Consider the following 25,174-nt stretch of genomic DNA (forward strand, 5'->3'; position numbering starts at 1 on the left):
TTATTCACCAGCAGACAATGACCATATTGTGGATTTACAAAAAACCCACCCCAGCCATGGAAAGATCTGTCCTTGCTGCACAAAACAATAGAAGAAAAATCTTATCAAGCATTCAAGAGAAAGCAAACAAAGCAAGCCCACTGTGAACTTGATGAAGATGTCAAGCTCCTTTAAAACATATATATATAAATCAACAAAGAGGGGTTTTCTTGTGAAGTCTTGGGAGTGAGACTTTTTCTACTCTGAGTTTCCCTTTCTGGTTAAACACAGTCAGTAGCAGCAAGACATTGACAGCCAAGACCAGCAAATGCTGCCCTTTTCTAAGCACGCTTACAGACACTTTTTTAAATGCACAATGCAGAGAGGCTTTCCTTTCCAAATACACCCAGTGCAAGTGCCAGGCAAATCGTTTTCAAGCTAGTCTCTTACTACATAAGCTCATTCAGCAAAGGCAAGATTCTTGTCCCAATCTCTAAGGAACAAACATGGCCTACCTCCCCACGCCCTAACCTACTAATTCCTTTAAAATAAAAATATATAAAACAACTGGCCACTGGGTTTCATTAAGCCATAGCTCCAACAAGTTTCTTCATCTGACAGCCATGACGTAGAATACACACCCTGTTTCTTTGGGGTGGGTTTTGAATGACAGTCCCAAGTCACAGAAACAAACTTTAACCGGGGACAGTTAATGTAAGGTGAGGACTTCACAGCTGCTACAAAAGCTAACTCCAGGCCAGGACACAGCTATCTAATAAGACATGAGAGCAAACACAAAGAATTTCTCCCACCAACAAGGCTTTTAGGTAGACGATTTCTACTCCCTTTAGGTTAAAATGACCTAAAACCGCTATCAGCAGAATGCCCCTCCATGTAAAATAAGAAAAAAAGCCTACTCAGTGATGGAAGCAGGCATCCCTAAAATATAACTAATTTTTTAAAGAAATGGTACTTTAATTCATCATAGAGTACAATACTAATATACCAGTACTCTTTAATCTCAGAAAATGGCTTAATTTAAGGCTTCTTACAAATTTTGGACTTAGGAAAGCATTTCCATCTGTAACAGTTCACCTTTGACACAGTCCTTCTCAGCCTCTCTGTTCCTCTACCTGCCTCCCCATGCACCTAGCCAAAAATAAACAATGCCAAACCTGTGCTCACAAAAGTCCACAAACTTGAGAGTAGTATTAGTACGTCTCATTTTCAAATGGCTGAATTTATGTGTATAATAACAGGGAACTGGTTCATCAAACTGTAAGTGTGTGCTGGAGCCTTCAAAACTGATTTCTCTCTTTTAAAACTGTTCACTAACTGCAACTACGTCAAAGGGAAACATTCCAAACTTTAAAGTGAAATTGTGATGGAGGTGATTTTAGTCTTTCTCTTTCAAACTTCCTGCAATATTTTATCTTTTCCATAGTATTTTTTTAGTGTGGTAACCAGTGCTGTGAAAACGAGACAACTCTGGCCCATGGCCCTACTACATGGCTGCGACAGCTACAGAAATCATTTCCCTACAAAGCCGATACACAACGTCTCAGAAGTCTGCTTGCTCTGAGTTAGGAAATTTATGATCCCCGGGAAAATCAGGATAGCACTACAAGGACCAGAACACAAAGTAGGAAGTACTTAAACTCTTCACCAACTTCTAGGAGAAATGAGATTAGGGCACAAGCTACACTCAGGATCAATTCAAATGTAAATGTTCTGCTTCCTCTCAAACAAAGATAAACTCCCTCCGAGTTAATAGTTTCTCCCTAAGAGATTCATCTCTCTTTTCAACTTAGAGGTATGTTTTAGAGGAAAGGGAGAAACACATGGTGGGGCTTAAGAGCAAAAGCTTTTAAATTCTTTGTCATAAAAGCTGCAGAGTAAACTGCATTTCCTTTACTAATCCTTCGAACACTTGTTAAACTTGAGTGTGCTGACAACTTTGCCACTACAATCCCATTTTGGTTTCTAACAAGTTAAAAAATACTTTGGTTGTAGTAAATTGTACTACCATCTCTCTCAAACACAAAGTGAGAATTTATGCTGCCTTCACAAACCATTGAAAAAGACCCTCCCTTGGGAGAAATAACTTTTGGCACATTGCATAGCAGAGCTAAAGTTACAAAAGCAGGATAAACTATCTCTTTCACCACTCATATATTTTCATTCTCATCCCCCCGCCTTCTTCCTTCTTCCTCTCTCTCTCTCTCTCACATACACACACACACACACACACACACACACATACACACACACACACATACACACACACACACCCCTCAACATGCAACACAAATACATGCTATGCCCTCTATAGGAAGCCAAGTATGGGCATAGGAACTGTCTTGAAAGATCCTCACTTTAAGCTCATACTTTGGAAAACTTTTAAATTAAGCTTATGAGGCTTTTTTAAGTAGCTTTTCCCTGTCTTTGGAAATGAAATCTTTTTTTAAACTGCACCGCTTCACATAAATATAGGGACATATGCGCACATATATTACATATATACACACATATATTACATATATACACACATATATTACATATATACACACATATATTACATATATACCAGAAAATCATTATCAAGCATGTCAAAGACTCTACAGTCTTCCAAGCAGTGAAAAACAATACAGGTGTTCTTTTGTGTCAGGAGGCTGATTTGATGTGACAGAAGAAAGAAAACTAACTAGGCATGTTAATTATTTTTGCAGTTAGCATTTTTTTAACCCTCACAGCAACCCTAAAACATAAGCATCATCAGACCCCTGTTGGCAAATGAGAAAACTCAAGAAAAAAGGTGACTAACTTCTCCAAGGTCAGATTGCTATTAGCTACAGAGCCACATTTCAGACCCAAGTCCAGAGCTCTTCCCACTGCGCCCACTGCTTCTGCTAGAGGAAAAGGTGGGGAATCAGCTTTTAGTGAGACCGATTCCCATGATGCCAGACCACCAGGCAGTTTCCCAGGGGTGGCAGAAAAAGCCTAAAATGCAAGCAGTAGGGGCTGCCGGGCCTAGAGTAAAAGCCTCATTGTGCTCCGGGAAGGCTGACGGACACTTACTCAATGGAGAGGGCAGGCACTCCTCGCCTCGTTGAGACAAACGTGAGCGCGCCTGCCTTTAAACTTGCACCCTGAGTACATCTGCTCATTGGAAAAGCTAAAAAATATCTTCCATAAAAAACACTGGAGAGAAAACTTCATGATTATGATTACTCTTGCTTCTAACATAAATGCACAAAGATTTCCATTAAAAAACAATATAGCAAACTGAACAGCCATTCAACCTACTAGAAATGAGGTATTAACAATAAAACTGTAGAAACTAATGAAAATATTAAGATTCACTGCAATCAGGTAGAACTGTGTTAATTCATTCATTTGTCCAACAAATATGCACTGAGTACCACACACTGTTCTAGGTGCTGGGGACGTATCAGTGGACAAGTAAGCAAAGATCTCTGCCCTTGTGGAACTGACAAACTAAGCGTGATAGCATGCGGTCCCCTCAGGCTGATCATAATCTTACTGGAAGTCCCATCTTTCCATTAATAAAAAGAAAATAAACCATTCCTCCTCCATGGCTTTGCAAATGCTTTGCCTTCTGTCTGGGATGAACCCCCACCCCAGCATGTATTATACAGCAAGCTTGTAAGAAATATTGCTGAATGGATCAAGTGTGATAGGAAAACATCTTTCTAAACAAAAAAAAAAAAAAAGGAGGGGGAGGGGATGTTGCAGGGGTCAGCCCTAAATCTCAACTTAAATTGGGTTTAGATCTGAGCTTTTATCCGACAGCAGATCCACAGAAACCCAAATAAAACCTGATTCAACTCAATCTCCATCCAACAAACGTAAGAGAATATAGGGACTATGAACTTTTAAAAAACCTAAATTGGATTTGCTGGGGCCGCTGGAGGCAAGACAGTAACCTCGTCAAGCTTTCCAAAGGCCCTAGGCCTAGAACTGCCTTAGATCCTTTCCCAATGCGCTGTTCTCAAGTGTGCGGACGGAAAACACCTACAACAGGAACAGTGACAATTCTGATGATCCTCACCTACTCTTAAAGATAGTTTAAACTGAGAGGTACTCTGTGCCATTCCCGTGCTTAATTCTCTAATTTTCTTTTTTCCTTTTAATCTTTACAACAACACTGTGGTACTATCATCATCACCCCCATTTTACAGTTTAGGGAACTAAGGCAAAAAGAGGAAGTAAGCAATTTGCCCCAAATCACACAGGGATAGAAGTTATATGTGGTTGGAATTTGAACCCAGATGGTCTGATTCTAGAAACCTGCTCTTAACTAGATTTTGTTAATTATATTTTTGAAGATTTGGGGGAGGAAGAAGAACTTTTATTATCAAAATACTGTATTTATTAGTAGGAAGAGGAAATAAGTTAAACGTTCTGCTTAGCTGACTTTCTGTTTCATTGAGAGCCATGATGAAAATACTTTTCATCTCAGTCTTTGTAGATAATCTTTCTCAAATACTTTTGTCAATTTTTCTTTCATAGTAAATACAACCTCACAAACTAATGGAATGCTTTCCTTTGATGTTCTAGAAGTCAATTCCATCATTCTGAGTGAGTATCAGTGATTATTTCTGCTGAGGACAGAAAACTGGGCTAAATATACACTAAGTATAGACCATATTCCAGAAATGGGCTGTTTTAATAAATCTCTGATACCAACTTATTTCACTGGTATCTGGCTCTTCTCACAAGTAGACAGTTTAAATCAAAAAAATTCTGGTAACTGAGGATTGATCATTGGGTTCTTATTTAATTTTAACTGTGACATGTAAGTGAAGGGAAAAAATATACAGTTTGATCATTTGAAATTATCCATGTAACCAAAATGTATTTTTTTGGAAGAAACTCTGAATTAGTCCTACATTTTCTAAAAGAGAAAATTAGTCACTCAGTTTTCTTTTCATGAAGAAAGTTTCATATCTTCAGCTCACTATTATTCTAGCATTTGAACCCTTGCGAAAAGGAATTTAAATTAATTCCATATCAGAAAGAAGATTTAATCCTTTAACAAAATTACAACTGTGGGAAGTTTTATTGGTTGGTTTGAGTTTAAAGCTCGGGTTGTTTGCTTTTTGTTTTTTCCACTGAAGGATGATATTGAATTAAGTCACCACAAGAATGCCGAATCTGTACCTGTTTCAGTATTAGGCATTTTAATATACATTGTCTCTAATTTACAAAACAATCTGCCAAATAGATATAAGTCCTATTTAAATACTGGGCAAAGTAGAATTCAATTTAAATAACCTTCCCAAGGTCAAACTATTAGTGAGTGACAGAAGAAAACTGATGTCAAACCCTACAGTCTTTCCATTACATTGTTTTTATTACTAATTATCCATGAAAATACTTAATGACATTGTTACAATCTAGACAACGATTCATCTGCATCTATTTTCTCTCCAAATAAGGCTTTCTGATAGCATGAAATTCTAATGCCTAAGAACACATTAAAGGTAAGAAAACTGTCTTTAAAGCAAACAATTTATTAAAGTTTCCTGCTGGGCAAAGCAAGCTCACAGTGACATCTTCAGTAGGGCTTTCTTTTCCTAATGAAAGCCTTTGAGCAGACTACATGTTTTCAATGTAACATAAAGCAGGGAATGCAAAATGTGTTGGGAAATAATACCAAAAGAAGTTCAAAAGCTAGAATACAATTTCCTAAAGATTTAAACAAACAAAAAAAAGTCTCCTACACATTTAAAACAGAGGTCTAGCTCCTGTTTTATAGAGCTTGCACTCCACTTTCCACAGTGCAGCATGGTGCTGAAACTAAACTGAATGCTCAAAGAATAAGTGATTGAAGAACTCTAACTAAAAATTAGATGTAAGATAAGACTTCAGCCATGTAGAATCCCGGAGACTGAGCTTCTACAGCAGTTTTCGAGAAAGCTCAAGACCTACATTTTTTAAGTATTAAAACTTAATCATTTTGGTTGTAAATCTTCCCAAAGTAGATTATACACCTCTGTGCTTTTTTGAAAAGAATACTTTGAAATAAAACACTTTCTTAATGACTACAATGGACAACTGTTTTTGCTGTCTGGTGTCCATTTTTCCTTCTTCTGGTGACAGCATCAGATTTTCCTCTGAGGAACTCCCTGCCCATTCTCAGACTATACAATGAAGATGGCACTGAACAGTCCCCTACACACATCCCCCCTCATCCCCCGATTGACATCTCAGAGCCACCCAATTCAGAATCATGGTGACTTGTTCATAAATTGGCCTATGACCCAAATGGGACTATGGCTCAAAATAACGTGAGACACTTTTTCCACTTGGGTAACTAGCGTGATAGAATATAAGCCTGGATGTCCTAGTAACCATCTCTTCACTATTGTATAGGGAGTACTTGCCCCAAAATGCACCCAACACAGAAGACAGAAAATTGAGTGAGAAAGAAATGACAAATCTCTGAAAATATAAGTAGAATACCTAGATCCAGCAAAACCCAAGGCCAGATTATCAGTGCACTTCTCAGCTTTGACAGTCAATAAATTCCCTTTTCTGCTCAAGCCAGATTTCGCTGGGTTTCTCCAGTTATAACAAAAAGAATCCTGATTAATACAATGATTTAATATCGCCAACACGATTAGTAACTATACTGCGCAATATAATACATAAAAATCCTCATGGCAAACCAAAACCTGAGTGGTATAAGTTAAGGGCTTTCCCATGAATAAAGTATTTAAGCTTGAATGCATGGATTCTGAAAAATCTACTTTGGCTAGTTAATTTTACTTCCCATGTTTCAACTGTTTGCTTGAGAACAACTGTTGAACAGCAGAGCTCTACACAGATATGAACTCTTGCCTTACACAAAAATAATATAATAATTTAAAATAACAGCTACTTCGGTATAATTCTAACAAAAATTTATACAAGAACTATATGAGAACCACAAAACTCTAATAACAAAATCAAAGAACTAAATAAATGGAGAAGTATTTCATGTTAATAGATAAGAAGGCCCAATATTGTCACTATGTCAATTCTTCACAACTTGATCCATAGATTAAATGCAATTAAAATCAAAATACCAGCAAGTTATTCTGTGGATATTGGCAAGCTGATTCTCAAGTTTACGTGGAGAGGCAAAAGACCCAGAATAGTCAACACAATATTAACAGACTTCGAGAATTACTATGAAGCTACAGGAACCAAACCAGGATGATACAGGTGAAAGAACAAACAATGGATCAAAAGAAAGCCTGGGGACAGACCCACATAAATACAGTCAACTGATCTTTACCAAATGAGCAAAGGCAGTCTTTTCAACAAACAGTACTGGAACAACTGGACATCCACAGGCAAAACACTGAATCTAGACAGAGACCTTCCTTACATCTTCACAAACACTAATTCAAAGGGATCATAAACTGAAACTTAAACACAAAACTATAAAACTCCTAGACGATAACGCAGGAGGAAACCTAGATGACCTAGGGTACAGTGATGGCTTTTTAGATACAACGCCACAGGCATGATCCACGAAAGGAGTAACTGATAAACTGGACTTCATTAAAATTAAAAACTTCTGCTCTGCCAAAGAAAATGTCAAGAGAAAAAAGAGGACAAGCCATGAACTGCGAGAAAGTATCTTCAAAAGACATTTAATAAAGGACTGGTATCCAAAATATAGGAAGAAGTCTTAAAACTCAACAGTAAGTAAACAACGAGCTCAATTAAAAAATGGGCCAAACACCTTAACAGATACGTCACCAAAGAAGATATGCAGATGGAAAGTAAGCACGTGAAAAGATGCTCCATATCATATGTCATCAGGAGAGTATAAATTAAAACAATTAGATACCATTACACATCTCTTAGAATGGCCAAAATCCAAAACACTGACAACACCAAATGCTGGTGAAGATGTGGAGCAACAGAACTCTCCTGCATTGCTGGAGGAATGCAAAATGGTACAGACACTTGGGGAGATGGTTTGGAAGCTTCTTACAAAGCTATACACACTTATCATAGTGTCCAGCTATCACGCTCCTTGGTAATTACCTGAGGAGTTGAAAACTTATGCTCACACAAAACCTGCACACAGATGTTTACAGCACCTTCATGCATAATTGCCAAATCTTGAAAGCAACCCAGATGTCCTTCGGTAGGTGAATGGATAAGTTACGGCATATCCGGGTAATGGAATGTTAGTGCTAAAAAGAAATGAGCTACCAGCCATGAAAATACACAGAGGAGCCTTAAATGCATATTGCTAGGTGAAAGAAGCCCTCTGAAAAAGTTACATACTGTATGGCTCCATCTATATGATATTCTGGAAAGGGCAAAACTATGGAGACAATAAAAAGATCAGTGGTTTTCAGGGGACGGGGGCGCATGGAGGGATGACTAGGCAGAGCACAGAGGATTGTTGGGGCAGTGAAAACACTCTGCATGATACAATAATGATGACTACATGTCATTACACATTTGTCTAAACCCATAGAATATACAACACCAAGAGTGAACTGTGACATAAATAATGGACTTTGGGTGTCAATGTACATTCATCAACTGTAATAAATGTACTATTCTGATGAGGGATGTTGCTAATGGGGGAGGTTGTTTATGTGTGGAGTAGGGAGTATATGGGAAATGTCTGTATCTTCCCCTCAATTTTATTGTGAACCAGAAACTCCTCTAAAAAAATTAAATCTTTAAGACAAATGATAAGTAACAATAGCTCCCATTTACTAAGAACTTTCCATGTCTCATGCACTGTGCATTCCCATTTAATCCTTTCAACTGAAAGGACTGAAGTAGGTACCATTAGGGCTCCCATTTTAGTGCTAAGAAAATGAGATTCTGAGATTGGCATTTTGATGGAATAATTTTTTTTCACATGGATTTTATCATTTAGTAGATCAATAGCCACCAAGTAGGCCAGAGGCCTAACACTGTGAACCACAAATACAGCAAGAACCACAATGTCATGAATTACCAAACATTTTGACACTTTCCTATATTGTAATTTATATCCAGATGGCCCCTAAATTTCACACTTTAGGAACAGGAAGAAAAGTTTGCTGTGATTCATTATATTATTATTGAAGAGAAGACTATAAATTTAGTTAATAACGTTTAAAAGCATTTTAATCTGAAGTAAAACAACTCTCAAAAGGACTTTTTACTCCCTCTACTCCACATCTAAAGAGACAGTACAAATTGTTTATTTTTAAAGTCAATTTTAAAAATAATTTAATAATGTTGGGCATCCACTGTGATCAAGATTCAGACAAAGCTCTTAGAATTAAGAGTCCTGTAAAGTGACAGCTAAGTTCAGAATAACAAATCTGGCTCTCAATATCTTAAGTTGGCCAAAACTCAATTTTCTTCATGATATTGCCAATACAGAAATGTGAACAGATATTTAAGAGCGATTTTAAAGCCAAGTTTGTTTTTTTAAGGTTACTGCTTAACACTAGGGTAGCTGAAAATCTCGGCTAACCCATAGCACCATGTCTAGAGCAATCCTTTTCTGAGTACTCACAACAGCTTCTCAATTTGACTATGCACTTTTTATAAAGTGGCTATTGCACTGATGCATTCAAAACGCTGGGATGGGAGCTGACACAGGAGGAAGCTGCCTTGCCAAACAGCCTTGAGAACCTGATGCTGCCACTCTCCCAGTGCTAAGCGGCTGGCCAAGAACAGTGCCCACAGCAGGCTCAGAGATGCCAGCTGGAATGAGACACTTGTATTTGAAATGCATTCCAGAGTTTCAGCATGGCCAGTACAATCTGATCATGAGACTGGGCAGGCTCATCCCTCTTACAAGAGCACCCTCTTCCGAGACCTTCAGTCAGACAGACTAAACTCAGCTTTGGGAGCTTTTACAACTTGAGATGTCTATATGGGATGTGGCCAAAAAAAAAAAAAAAAAAAAAAAAAAGTATTAAAAAATTAAGAACAAAGTAGATCAAAGATCTACTCAAAATGATCCAACTTCTTTTTAAAGCATTAAAATCATATACCTAAATAGCAAACATCATATACAAAGATGTTCACTGGCTTATTTACAACAGGAAAAAATGTGGAAGCAATCTAAAGATCCAATTATAAGTAAATATAGCTCATAAACATGATGTAAAATCCATAGCAACTGAAATGACTTTTACAAAGCTATATTAATAATTTTAGGAAAAGCAATAATTAATTTGGGGAAGGAACAAGAAAAACACACACACATATAGCAGGAGTTTGGGAGACACGTTATATGTTTTAGTTACACACACGTACACACAAGACTACAAGGAAATAAATACACCAAAACATTTATAATAGTTATTACTGAGTGATGATTTTCTCTTGATTTTTCTAAAATTTTTAAATTTTATATATACTCAAAATCTAATAAAAAAACAAGCTACTACAAATTTAAAGATAACAGAAAAAACACACCAAAATAATTTGCCAATATGTACTCAAATAGCTTGAGAAAATTTTCAGTATTTTAAAAATTTACAATGAGAACCTAACATACCACAGTATAAGAAATATTGTAAGAATGAAACTCCTACAGAAGTTTATAGAACAAAATGTATACTAATTCCCCCAATTAAAGACCAGTAAAGTAGTTTCAGTGCTTTCTAACCCACCTTCTCACAGCAGGGAATTAATCCCTCTGGGGGATGCAAACAAACTTCAAAGAGAAGATTGTGCCCAGACACTAGTACTGTATAGTGTAAGGTTTATACCTAAGTTTGCTCAGATACTTTGGCAGAAATCAGAGATGCAGGTCCAAGGAACAAAGACTAATTTTAAGACAGATTTCTTTGCAATCATTTAAAATGACAAAAATAATGCAGTCAACAGCAGGAAAAAGCAAATATGATAAGGTTTATTAAAAACAAATAAGAAGGTTGTAAAAGTAGACAAAAGATTTCCTAAAATCAAATATTAAGTGACAGACTACTCATTGGTAATAGCAACTAGGAAACCTTCCAAACTCCCTAAGAAAGTAAGTGGCATCATGAGTTCAATTTGTGTACCCAAATCCTATTTTCACAATGTTTGAAAGGTGTCCCGTTCAGTGTCATAGGCCTTGGTGCAACGTCTAAGCAGAAGTGACAGATCACATGCCCCTCCCATGGATTTCATGGAATGCCCTTCAGAGCACAAAACACACCAGTGTTTACAAAACATGCCTACATGGTACAGACATTAAAAGTAACTGATGAGGAAAAAAACGTATTTAGGGTCTAGTACTATTTCTTATTGGCCTTTCTTACATGTGTCATCTTTTTATTGTTGAAGTAATTTTTTAGGTATGATTTAAAAGTATGTGATCATTTTATAAAAATGTTTTATAAAACATATAAAGTAGAGGAGTAGCATATCTCAGAAATTTAGCTTTACTTAATTTCCCAATTTAAAAAAATTATGAATAAGAAATCTAATTTAGAGTTTAAGTTTTCTGAATATTAACCTAGTAGAAAATGAAAGTTCTTGATAGGTTAGAGACCTAAATGTGAATTGTAAAACTATAAATTTCTTAGAAGAAAATACAGGAAAATATTTTCGTATCTGTAGGGTGGGAAAATATTGATAAATTGTATTATATTAAAATCACTAAGTTTTGATCAAAGGTATCATGAAGAGTTTGAAACACAAACCATAGAATGGGAGAAGATATGTGTAAAATATACAAGCAGATAATTAATATCCATAATATATAAATAATTTCTTATAAATCAGTAAGGAAAAGGTAGAAAACTCAATTTAAAAAATGAGCAAGAGACTTGAACAGGTACTTTAAAAAAAGAAGCTGAATAAGATGCCAATAAGCATATGAAAGTTGCTCAATCTCATTAGTCATCAGGAAAATGCAAATAAAAACAAGTATATACTACTACACAGCCATCAGGTTGGGAGGAGGGGACCCCTAATTGTACCAAAGACTGACGAAATTGTACAGCAATAAGGACTACCAAATGCTGAAGCGAGTGTAGACAAACACAACCAATTCTGAAAAACTTGATCACAATCCAGTCATAAGTATCCTTTGGAAATATATTTACATGCACTAGGATTCACGTATAAGAAGGATCATAGCAACAATGCTTGCAAAAGCCAGAAACTGTGAAGAGCTTCAAAGGTTTTCAACAGTAGAATAGATAAATAAATTGTGACATAATTGTACAACTTCTTTTATCTCTTATTCTTTTATCACTAATGGCTAGTCTGTTGAAGTTTGTATGCTGTTTTGTTTCTTACCACTGGCAATGGTGTAAAAAATTTGGAGAATCGTAAGACTATATGTATTTTGTAGTATTGCTTTATCTTGAGAGGATATAGAAAATGAAGAGTTGGCTAATGAAATTTTCTCATTAAAGAAATTGTTTTATAGTTTTGTTTAAGACTTAGAAGGATGAGCCATATATTCTGTAATGAAGGGAATGAACCTTGTGTACATATTGCTTAGGAATTGATCAATCACTGGCAGTGCCATGTCATTTATCATTTAGTGCTTAAGAACATGGACTTTGGGGACTATCTTTGTGTAGCTCCCTGACTACTATTTTTATCAGTTGTGTGACTTTGAACAATTACTTAAACTTTGTCTTAGCAGTTTCATTTCTAGGTTAAAAACCCTGTGCCTAGGAAGTGTTTGGAATATTCAATGTTCTGTTGCTTATAATAGCAAAAAAAAGTTGGGAGCAATCAAATGTCTTATGATTGTAATGGATAAATTGTGGAATGTGGTAGGTAAAATGAACAAGAGACAGGAATATATATAAAAGAACAATGTTGAGCAAAATTTCAGGTGGCAGCATAGTTCTATCACTTAAATGAAGTAAATATGGCAGAATGATAGGATTTGAAAAAGCAAAATGGTTCGATCTCTGATCCTTATAAGATTTTTATAATTTAATTAAGAAACAGTAAGGGCAGCCTCATGGAAGAAACTTGAACTGGGCCTATGTTTCTCAGCCTTTTCATATGGGAAACTCCTGGTTGCATACTTTTTTTTAACATCATGCTAGTAATTGTACTATTAGTATCTGTGATGGCTGGTTTGGCTCAGTGGATTGAGCGTCGGCCTGCGAGCTAAGTGTCGCTGGTTCGATCTTCCAGTCAGGGGCACATCAGAGAAGGAAAACTCTGACTCCAAAAAACCTCCGCTGCCTTGCGGCATACCTCTTCAGGGGAAAGGCTAAGGGAGTAAACCCCGACAGAAAATCCGGAGCCGGAGTCCCTAAGGCGGTTTGACGTTGTAGTCAACACCGGCAACTCCTGCGGCGCACCTGAAGCCAAGCTGTATTGACTCCGTCTTTCCCTTGGACCCTTCAGCTGCGAAGAGAGGGGGGGTCTGCTGCATGGGCAACAGCAGACCCTCCATATCACCCTGCCCAGGCTCTGTAGCTTCAGCTTCACTGGAGAGGACACTCCAGCGTCATCGTAAGATGTCGATTCAACACGGGAGAAGACAGATACCGTGTCACTCCGGAGTCGGACTGCACAGTCATTCTCGGCGGTGCAGATAGACTCTTAAGAAGCTACACCATCGTCTCTCGAGACGGACGGCTGCCGACGAATCCTACACTGTGATGAAAACGAATTACTACAGCTATGTAAACATGGAGGAGCCTTAAAATATCCTCCAAAGCAAAAAAAAAAGCAACAAAACTACACATAAAATAATTCTGTTTCTATAAAACTCAGAAATAGGAACTACTAAATGTATTAAAACTAGAAAGAAAAACAAAGAAATGACTGTCGTAAGAGTCAGGATACTAGTTACCTCTAGAGAAAGAAAGAAAGGGATCTCTGGGGTGCTGGCTAAACCCATTTCTAATATTTATAGCCAAGAATACAAATCGAGACCCATATACCAACAAGTGTAAGTATTTAGAAGATATGAAACGAGCCTATTAACTATGAAATAAAATACGTTCTTAGCCTCCAATCATGACAAATATGCCTTTATCTCCCTAGAAGACCAAATTTATACTGAGAATTGTTGGGTTCCTTAAGAGTTCCATGTGGAAACCTGATGGTGTAGAGAAAACTGGCCAGTGGCCCAATGCCCATAGCCCCTTCTCCATCCCATACTGCCAAGGACCTCACACGCATGCAAGCAGTCACCTCCATTCACAAGTCCATACCCTACTCCCTACAAACAGCCACCCGTAGGCCATCCCTTGGGTCTATACACCAGCAGCTCAGTCTACTCTCAGAAAGAGGGACCCCAGGAAGAGACTCACACAGACTCTGGAAATAAGCTCCAGATCATCTGGGCATGAAGTTCTGAGATCCCAGGTACTCAAAGCATGGTCTAGCATGAAAGGGTTCAGGCTCCAAGTGGGCATGTCCCATAGGTCCTGCAGACTCCTTGCCCCATGGAAGAGGGCCAAAGCAGGGAGATCTAAAGCACAGGGCCAGGGCAGGGATTCCTCTTGCCAGAAACAGTATTTCCTTAGAATCAGGCAACATTATATTTCTTAACCTGGACAGCAGTAACATGGGTGCTCACTTTATAATTATCTGTCAAACTGTACATAAAAGTTTTATGTACTTTCCCACAAATAATGGGACCGACACCATGTGCCCACTGATGTGATACACAGTATCATGTTTTAGATACTCTTGCTGAAAATCCATAACCTGAATCTAATCATTGGAAGATAATCAGATACAATCCATGGACTTTCTAAAAAACAGCAAAGCTAATTTCTGGAAAAATATGTCACAAAAGGTAAAGAAAAGCCATAAAACTATTCCATATCGAAAGAAGCTATAGATGTGAAACTAAACAGAGTGCAGGATCCTGAGTTAGACTCCAGATCAGAGGGGAAACGCTACAGAGTACACCACTGGGACAACTCATTAAATTTAGATATGACAACTGACATCACATCAATGACAAATTTTCTTATCTCAATAACTGTACTAGACTTATGTAAGAAAATGCCTTATTCTTAGGAGATACATATTCTGAAGAATGTAGGGGTGAAGGGTCACAATGTCTGCAATTTATTCTCAAGTAGTTGAGCAAAAATAATATGTATATGCATGTAGAGTGAGGTAAATATGACCAAAAAGTAACAAGTGATAAATCTAAGAAAAGGGTATATACACTTAACTATCCTTGTAACTTTTATCTTTTAAAATAAAAGGGTTTTTAAAAATATACTAAATAGTTAAATAAGAAAGGAGTTTCCTACAGGAAGGGGAGAGGAACCAGAATACTGGGACAAGAGGATAAGATAAGACTTTTCATTTTGTTCATTCTTCTATCTCATTTGTGCTTTTCAAGTTTTACTAATATTCCCCCAAAAAATTTCATTTTAACTTTGGAGGGGAAGTCCTAGACCCTTGAAATGGGAAACATTAGCACATACAGAAATAAGAAAAATGTTTGTCCTTAAATCTGTCAAATCACAACCATCATCAGATGGTTACTCTGTGACATCAGCCCACAGAAGGGCTGCTGCTCACGTACATGCCATACAGACCGAGTAACCCTTCCCAATCCACCGTTTGCACAGTGACAGGCATAACTCACCATGGATGCTAATATTCTACCTCTAGAACAACCATACATGTGTGACATGTCACAGCCTTCGTTAGATAATCCAGAAAGTGGAGCACACTCAGTCATCTCACTTTTGCTATTAGGAGAAATTCATTCATTTTAATAAACATTGGCAACGTTGTGCAAAGCCCTGCAGATGACGTACACAGATGTGTATACCATGGTCACTGTCTTCAAGAAGGCAATGCAGCAGAGTGAAGAGGACTGAGATTGTTTTCTCATAGGTGTATTGGAGATGCCACTCAACTATTTTTAAGGACTGTATTCTAAGGACTGACTATATATGTCAATCAAGCATGTAGGACAAGACAAACTCAAAAGGTAGCTATTATTATGAGTATTACAATTTAATTAAATAATGAAATAGAAAATATGCCCAAGATTGTATAGCTAATTATGGGTATAACTACCACTAAATCCTAATTACTCCAAGTTTCTAATCCAAGTAAATGCACTCCTCTAAACACCAAATAATATATGGAACTGTTAGTATGTGCGGACAAAAAGTTGGCCCCTAACTTAACTTTGGCAAATGCACCACTCTTTGAGGCGCCAAGAAAAAAAACACTGGGTCATAAGGTTGTTTTTTCTCAATAACCAAGAAGGATTTTAGGTCAAGAAGTGATATATTCAGCCTGTACAATATACTCTAACCTTATCTAAGATCCTGCCATCCACGACTACATGTCCAAATTAGTCCAAAAGCTAAAGCCAGAGGAGCTGTTTCCTTCAAATAATTTCTAACCTTCTTTTACCAGACAACATAAGATATGTTAAATTAAATCCATTTCAAACATCTTCCAGTTTAGTAATGGAGGTTTCCCTTATTATATTATTATATCCATTAATATGTTTTTTATATATACAAGTAATTCCTTATGTTATTTTATAACCTAATTCTAAACCTTCCTCATTAGTAGGGTGACAACATTTCCTACTTAATAGTTGACTTTCAGGTATCTGTGAAAGGTACAAACCAAAACCCAATTATTACAATGAATAAAGCCATACTCTAAGCCCATTATGGCAGTGACTCTTAATTTAAACTGTTCACTGTGCTTATGATGATGTAGGCACAAATAAAAGGGAAAGACACTTAAACATACTTAAAGATAACAGTTTAGAATATTCACATATTATTCCGTGTGCATGGCTATTTCATATAATAAACAAACATGCAACATCATAATTGAAGATGCAAATACCTGAAAGAGTGCCACCTGTTCTAGGATAAGCCACTTCAACATACACTTCAAACGTGGTCTCTGGGTTTTGCCTATGAAAGAAACAGATCATGATTACTGATAAGGATTGAGGCAGCATAGTAACAGAACATGTGAGCTGTGGTATAAAGCACACCTTGATTAAAATCATTAGCTCTACAATTTACGGGCTGTGGAACCTTGGACAAGTTATTCAACTTCTGAACCACGCCTACCTAATCTATAAAATGAAAACACCTAACCAAAAAAAATCACTGTAAAACTTAAAACACACACACACACAAATTGTCTGGGTACAATGTCTGGCCAATAATTGGCTAGCCGTTATTACAATTTTACAGGTGTCACATTTCCAATTTACACAGCTGATCTCCAAAGCCAGAGGTAGAATGTTGAGGAAACCCAAAACAAGGCAACACTAGCACAAAATATCCTTCTCCCTCATATCCCAAGATAAAACATCCACATGATCTAAATGTAAGACTGTTCCCACACAGGGGCTTCACCTCTTTTGGCAATTCCAAGTATATGAATCTTCATTATTAAATCCTTTTACTTTTTTATATCATAAATATTTCATAATAAGTTTTTAAAAGATCACAGCACTAACAGAATGTTAACAGTTAATTCCAAGTGATGAGAACATCGGGGTTATATTATCGTTGCATTTTCTCTTCCTCTTTGATTCTAAAACTACAATAAAAAGATATTATTTCCAGATTGAATGAAAATCATTTAGAAGAAAATGTTATACTTTCAAACATCTATAACTGAATTCTATTTTAAACCTGACAACAAAGCTCAGAGAAGAAACTCTGAGTTGCCTAATCAAATCTAAGGTTTAATTTCAATGAAATAAATACCTTGAATTTACCCAGTAGATTCCAGTTTTCAAAATAACTATCCTTTATTTCACTTCATTTTTATTTTTATTATAATCCCATGAGCCATTACCATCACTATACAGGTGAGGAACCTGAGGCAGAGTTCCTAAGTGACCTGTGGGTGGGTGGTCCCACAGCCAGCTAGAAATGCAGCCAAGAACCAGAATTCACACCTCCACACACTCAAATTCTGTTTCATTGATTCTAAGATGAACTTTTCCCCCCCACATTTTCACAGGTCTTACAATCTATTGCATCTTACAATTCTACACGGCAGGGTTTTTTTTTTCTTCCTTGATAATACATGTAATAACAGTGCATCTTATAAATAAGGGCATCTTAGAGTCAATAAAATATGGTAATATTCCCTCTAGTCCCTTAGCAGTAGAAACAAAAATATGTGCTCTGTCAATCATGGACCTAGTTTTTTCTCTTGTGAAGAAGGATCTTCATTTCTTCATTGAATAGAAACTTGGGTTATTGTTTTAAATAAGTACCCTACAGCTGAAAAGAGTTGGTTGCTCTAAAATTCAAGGTATTTAAATACACCTTGTCAAATATAAGTTAAAAATTAGACACTAAATCAGAGTATCGTACTTAAAAATAAATAAATAAAATAAAACAAAGTAAATTGAAATTTTGAGAGCCTTGGAAAAAAATTTGTGCTCTTTTTTCCCTTCCAGAAATGCGACAAAACCTAAAAGTCAGCCTCCTTTGGCCACCAAACACTTGTGGAAGATACAGTATGGAAACATCCTTTCCATTAACATGACATCAAAGGACAGTGTTTGATGAATGAAAGGAATGTTCTAAGGTCACCTGAAAAACACCAGGAAGATTCCTTCTAAAAATCTAAATAAATCTTTCTTAAGTCTATTTTGCAACTGGCTAAATTTCATCTCAGTCTTCCATTCTTCTTGATTTAGATAATGGCTTTTAAGATGTACTCTACGGGACCGTATGACTCTATAAAGGTTCTTTAGAGCTTTCACATGTTTTTGTACCCAAATTTCCTTTTTTATTCCTCCCCATTTAAAAAACTGAAATAACAAACATGAGCATGGAAACGTGTTACATACCAAATTTTTAAACACTGGAGCTCCAACACATTAACCTATGCCACTCAGTTAAGGCGATTGTGCAGATCTGCTATCTCTCTATGAACAGTGTCTCTACTCATTGTCTCTGTTCCTTCTTTCTCTTTTTAACATACAGCAGTCCCTCGCTATATCGCGGTTCACTTATCGCGGCCTCACTGTATCGCGGGGTTTTTAAAAATATTATATTTAATTATTTATCGCAGATTTTTCACTCTATCGCGGGATTTTGCGGTACTGTATACGTATGTTGTTAAACTTACGTAGGTTTAAGAGCATAGAATAAATGTAAGGTTCCTACTCCGTGGGGTAGTCTGGAACGTAATACCCGCGATAAGTGAGGGAATATGTACTTCAACCAGGCTTCCGAGCCCACCACACCACCGAAACAATTACCAGTGACCTTCACATTGCAAAAATGCGCTACAACAGTCGATCTTCAGCGCTTGCCTCCCTCAGCCTCTCAGCAGCACTTGTCACCACAGACTGGTGTGCCCTCCTTCTTGATATGCTTTCTTCACTCGCCTCCCAAACCATCACCCTCTATGCACATTCTTCCCACCTCACTGGCTGCTCCTGTGCTAATTCCTTCTCCAGTAAGCTCTTCTACCCTGAAACTCAGACCTGGACCTCTCCCTATCTGTTATCCACTCATTACTTAGATGATCTCACTCAGTCTCGTGGCTTTAATTACACAAATGCTGACGAGCCCCAAAGTCATGTCTCCAACCTGCCTTCTTCCCTGACTCCAAATTCCCTTATCCAACTGCCTACACTCAACATCTCCACCCCGATATCTATGAAGCATTTCTAACTTCACAAATAGTGCTTTCTCCCTCAAACCTGCAACTCCTGAAATCCACTATTCAGACCAAAAAACGTGGTGTCATCCTTGACTCCCATTGTTTTACATGCCACCATCATTTCCATGCCACAATCAACCAATCAGCAAATTCTGCCCACTTGATCATTGAAATATATCCAGAATCTCATTGCTGGTCAGCATCCCCACCCCTCCCACTTTTGACAGGTCATCATCGCCACACCTCTATGACTGTAGTAGTCTCCTGACTGGTCTCCCTGCTTCCTCCCTTGCCCTCCAACAGTCAGACTTCAACTTAGTGGCCAGTAATCTTTTTATTCTAAAGGTCAGGTTATGTTAGTCCTCTGACCAAAACCTCCCAAAAGCTTCCCATGCCACTCAAAGTCTTAGTTCTGGAAACAGACAGTGGTGATGGTTACACAACAATATGAATGTATTTAATAACACTGAATTGTACACTCAAAAGTGATTAAGATGGAAAATGTTATGTTATGTGTATTTCACCACAATTTTCAAAGAAACTGGGAAGGAAAATACAAGTCCTTACAAGGTCCTACATGATCTGGTCTTTGCCTCTCTCCCCAGCTTCACTTCATAACCTCTCTCCCCTTGCTCACTGCAGTGCAGCCACACCGACCTCTCTGCTCCTCAAACACACCAAACTCATGCCTATCTTACAGCCCTTTGCACTGACCTTCACACAGGTGGCCCTTCCTGTCATCCAAAACTCAGTTTATATTTGACCCCCTCAGAAAGGCCTTCCTCAACATACTCTCTTACTGTCTAATTTTAATTCTCCACATCATACCTATCGCAATATTATTGTCAGTCACCCTCCTCTACATGTAAACTGCAGAAAAGCAGGGACTTTGTCTCTCGTACCCACTAGTGTTTCCCTGGACCATGCCTGGCACATAGCCAGATTCAAGTAAGTATTGTGAAGAAATAAAGAAAGCACAAACTAGCTTTCCTGGGCTCTAGAAGATTTCAATAAATGATAGGAGTTACTGATTATATACTTCTGTGATTCTCAAGTTTTAACAAGTTAAAAGACAGATTTCCAGCCCTACCTCCAGTTTCTGGGGTAGAACCGAAGAATTAGCATGTCTAACAAGTACCCAGGTAATACTTATGCTGCTGAACTAGTAATCACACTTTCAGAACCACTGATCTAGTTAAATGGAATTCTTCTTCCAAAATACTTAGTGCACAAAATATAAAACACACATAGGTTATACCTTAATAATCAATCATTTCAACAGTTTCTTACTCAGTTCAAATAGCTGCCAGAGTTCTACTGCATGGAACCAAAGATTATGACAGTCTCTTAAAAGAGAAAAAGAAAAGCAAAAAGCTGACCAAAACACTAAGAACAGATTAGACTATAATTATGTTATAGTCATGCTCATCTATGATCATTTACATGTTGCCTTATGGAAGAAGCAGTGACTAATGTTGTGACAAGTTATATAACATACCAACAATTATGTATGTTATTTTAAGGGCCAGTGAAGCCAATGCAGATGGAAACATTTTCTGTTTCTCTGCAAATCAAAAAATAAATTTAAAAGTGTGTCCTCTAAATGCAAATGGCCAAGTGACTCTTACTTTATATTTTCATTAAGTCTGTAAGCAATTAAGACTATAACAATTTCCAGAGAATCTCTGGGACTACCCTGAGACTGCTTATATCTTCCATTACTCTTCAAGATGCTCAATATTTTTAACTATTTGACTAAAGGAACTGAAATCCTTTTTCTGTCCTATTAACACTCACTGCTATTTCTGTACATGTAATGATGCTGAGAATACCATATTCAGAGCCAATTTTCCAATATGGACTCAAGTTTTCCCGGAACACTTGATGCTGTATCTTAACATATTACCATGGAAATGTCCTGGTTCTGCCACAATATCCCATCATTTATTACTTTACACTCCTATACTTACACCATGTGGAACCCTGCCTACCTGCCAAGCATCTTTTGTTTGCCACCCACACTCACCTCCTGCAGTTTCGCACCCTAAGATCCAGCCAGAACTAGCTGTAGCCCTCTGAACAAACCACGCTGATTCTCCAATAATAACATTACCATACTATGACCACTAGTTACTGTTTTATATGTGCCAGGCATGATCATAAGCACTTTAAATGCATTATTTTGGTTATTGTTCAACAACTATATAAATATTACCCCCGATTCAGAGATAAGGACACAAACTCAGAATAAATTGGCCAGAGTCAAAGCAAGAAAGTAGCAGAATCAGCATGCATCATCCAAAAGCACTAACCACTCGATTACTCTATAGTACATTTTTCAGCTGCTCTTCTACAAGCTGCAAAAAACAATCTTTCTAATCTTTTGAACTTGACAAAGTCATTCATCAAGCCTCAGCTCAGGCATTTCCTCCTCTCTGGGAAGGTTTCTCAATCCTCCTCACTCATAACCCAGATTGGGTTAAATGCCCCTTTACACTCCCAGGGCCCTGGGCCTCCGCACTCTTGCAGCTCTTACCACAGCCAACCCTTACGCAATTATAATTACCTGGGGAGCTTTTAAAAGTCCTGATGCCCAGGCCCTACCCCAGAACCATTAAATCAGAATCTCCAGGCATTGATGTTTTTTAAAGCTCCCCAACTTATCCCAATGTGCAGCCAAGGTGGAGAACCACCAGTGTACCTCTGATTAAATATCTGTCCTCCCATAGACTGGCAGCTCCTTGAGGTCACCAACTGTCTTATAACCCCAGTTCCACACCTGCATAATAAAGGTTTGATGAATGAGTTTTCCTCCAGCGTCTGACATGTCCAGCTCCCATAACTGCTTCTCTCTCTCTGACAAGAGATAATTTGCTGAATACACACCACTGTTACTCTTTAAAGAAGTTTTCCTTTGGAGTCAAAGACATGAATAAGTCACACCTGTTCACAACAGCCTGGCCCTTAAATATAGAAAAATGACAAACAGCTAAAATGTGTTTGAAAGAAGGGAGGTCCGCTCAGTTCTTACTTCTGGGAGAATGAAGCCTGAAAGTAAGCCAAGAGAGGGCTTCTATTCAATGCCGCTCTTCTGAACACAGTTCTCAGTGACTCCCTGGAAGGGCCATGCTCAGTGCTCAGGGTCATGTTCTCAGAATGATTAAGTACACTCAGCTCGAAGTTAAAACAGACAAAGGCTTTGACAATATTCAGATAGCAGGAAAGCTTAATGGTTTGGGGGTTTTATTTTTAAGAGCATCATGCTATTAATCACTCTGCTAGATCATCAGCTTTCAATTAGGATCTATTTTTCTTCAATTACAACATATTATGAGATTAGGAGAAAAATGTAACACTCACTCTTCACAAAATGAATCTTTACTGTATATGGTAACCAAGCCAAAATGCTAGGCCCTCATCCCCTTTAAGGGTTGATTAGAGCTACAAACTGAAACACACAGTGTTAGGGGTCCTTATTCCTTTCACGGCAGTCAGATCTTCAAACCAGCTAGTATTCATCAAGCAAAACAGCAACCTATTCTCTATAGACTAGAGTAATGATTTGACTTCAACACACTGTTTCTTTAATTACAAACTTATATGCTGAGGGGGTTAAGGTATAATATTTCAAAATCCACACCAATTGCACTGTCTTAAAGTTGACAACACAGTCAAAAGAAACTGTATATACTTCAGAACATGCTAGCAAACATCACCTAATAAACATTGATTTCTTTAAGCTAGACAAACAAGCAAAAAGGTAGTGGTAATATTTCCAACAAGTCTCCATTTGTTTCAGTGGACTCTGAAATTAAAGCCCTTTCCAGCCTGAAAATGCTGTATCAAAGGGTGCTTTCTAACCCATAACAAGTTAACACCTCTGTAGAAGAATGCAGTCATTGTTGAAACTTGTTAGAAAATGATTAACTTAGTTGTGTAATTACACAAACAAGTTGTTTCAAGATTTTACACTTCGCTTTTCATTTCTAATAATGCTCTCAGGATCGTATTGATAAAGATACACAGAGACCACTGTGAGAGGAGTTACAAAGGTTTTTACCTTTCCGTATATCTCTGTGCAAGAATCTTATGCCACAACGTGCCAGGCAAGGTCACTGGAAGTTTAGCTGCGTTCCAAGCAGAAGAAACAGCTTGCACATCCCTAAGCAACGTGCAGGACCCCTATAGCTTTAAGAAATCCTCTACCATGCTAAGCTACCGTGTAAAATCTAGACTCTTCAACCACATCAATAGTATTTGCAAAGATCATATCTATTTTCATTATCAATAAAGTCTGTCCTTAAAAATTATTTAAAAGTCTCCCCTGTCCTAACTTTTCCTCTGCGCCTACTGAAAATCTAGCCCTAAATTGGGCAGAACAATGTAAATGCACACGTTGGCAATGGCCTACTCTGGAGTGTCGGAGCCTGGGCAGGATGAGGAAATGTCCCTACAAAGGGGTGGCCTGAAAAGGAAAGTCAGGACATGAGCAGGGCAGGAGTGTGTCTGGCTGAGGGCTGGCCTGGCAATATGATGTCAAGTGTAAGTGAATGAGGAACTCATCCACTCAGGGTAGCAGCCTGACATCAGGAGCCAGAGCTCAAGTGGGGTGAGAAGGGTGTTCACCCACAGGGTGGCCAGGCCTGGGACAATGGAGCACAGGCGGGGTGAGAAGGGTGCCCCACGGAGAGATACAAATGTCAGAGCCCAAGAGGGTTAAGAGCATGTCCAAGCACAAGGACACCCAGGAGTCGGGTGTGGAAGCCCCAGACAGGAGTGAGGAGGTTCACCATGTCCCGGAGTGGGAGGCGGCTTGTCCAGCATGACAGAAGTCAGAGTCCAAGCTGAGCGAGGAGGGCATCCAGAGGACAGTGGGGAGGGCAGGGGCATATCAAACCACAAGAGTAGGCACTGTCATCCTAGGAAAACAGGGCCAAAGAGAGCATCCATTCACATGGGTGGGGGATGAAGGGACGGTATACCTGACTGGAGCCCAAGACCAATAAGGAGGGCCTCATTGTTGAAGGTAGCGGGAAACTAAAATGAATTCTTTGGGGAGATAAGTATGAACCCAAGATTTTCAATAAATATATAAAGAAACAGAATGTAAATGAAACCTGACTTTAGCACATATATTTCTTGGCTCTGTTTACTGCCTGGGCCTGGAAGCAGCAACACCCCAATAGCTATAAGCAAAGTACCCAGACCTTAGCTTCTAAATACAATTCTCCTCTAAAAGGAACCAGGGCTTCTTAGAGAATTAGCTGATTCCAGGGCTGGGGCTAAGGAACTACAAGATTGGCTTAGAACATCTTATTGTGCCATAAAGCAAAGTCCTCAAAGAATGATGGAGACATGTCAAAAAGACCAACTTGAAAAGGGTCCCATTGGTCAAATCTGGGATAACTTGAGCATCAAAATCAATGATGATATTAACAGATTATTAATCCTTCAATAAGTTGACTTGGTGAATAAATTAAAAATTTAATTAGGCCCTGGTCAGTGTGGCTCAGGTGGTTGGAGCATCATCATAACCAAAAGGTTGTGGGTTCAATTCCTGGTCAGGGCACATGCTTAGGTTGCTGTT

General features: G+C 38.1%; 1 protein-coding gene across 4 annotated transcripts in view; it reads right to left on the reverse strand.

The window, feature by feature from the left end:
• The window catches only part of DENND1A (DENN domain containing 1A), a 481,014-nt gene that overhangs the window by 419,935 nt on the left and 35,905 nt on the right, over positions 1–25,174 (reverse strand). For 3 of the 4 annotated variants that reach the window (XM_090274703.1, XM_090274702.1, XM_090274704.1), the window contains exon 2: positions 16,786–16,856. In XM_090274703.1, the coding sequence (XP_090130829.1) occupies positions 16,786–16,856 (71 nt within the window). Of the gene's footprint in view, positions 1–16,785; positions 16,877–25,174 lie in introns of those variants that run through there. The other variant, XM_090274705.1, reaches the window with a different exon arrangement.

This window comes from Furipterus horrens, unplaced genomic scaffold (assembly GCF_987537825.1).
Source record: "Furipterus horrens unplaced genomic scaffold, mFurHor1.1.pri manual_scaffold_4, whole genome shotgun sequence".
Taxonomy (NCBI): domain Eukaryota; kingdom Metazoa; phylum Chordata; class Mammalia; order Chiroptera; family Furipteridae; genus Furipterus; species Furipterus horrens.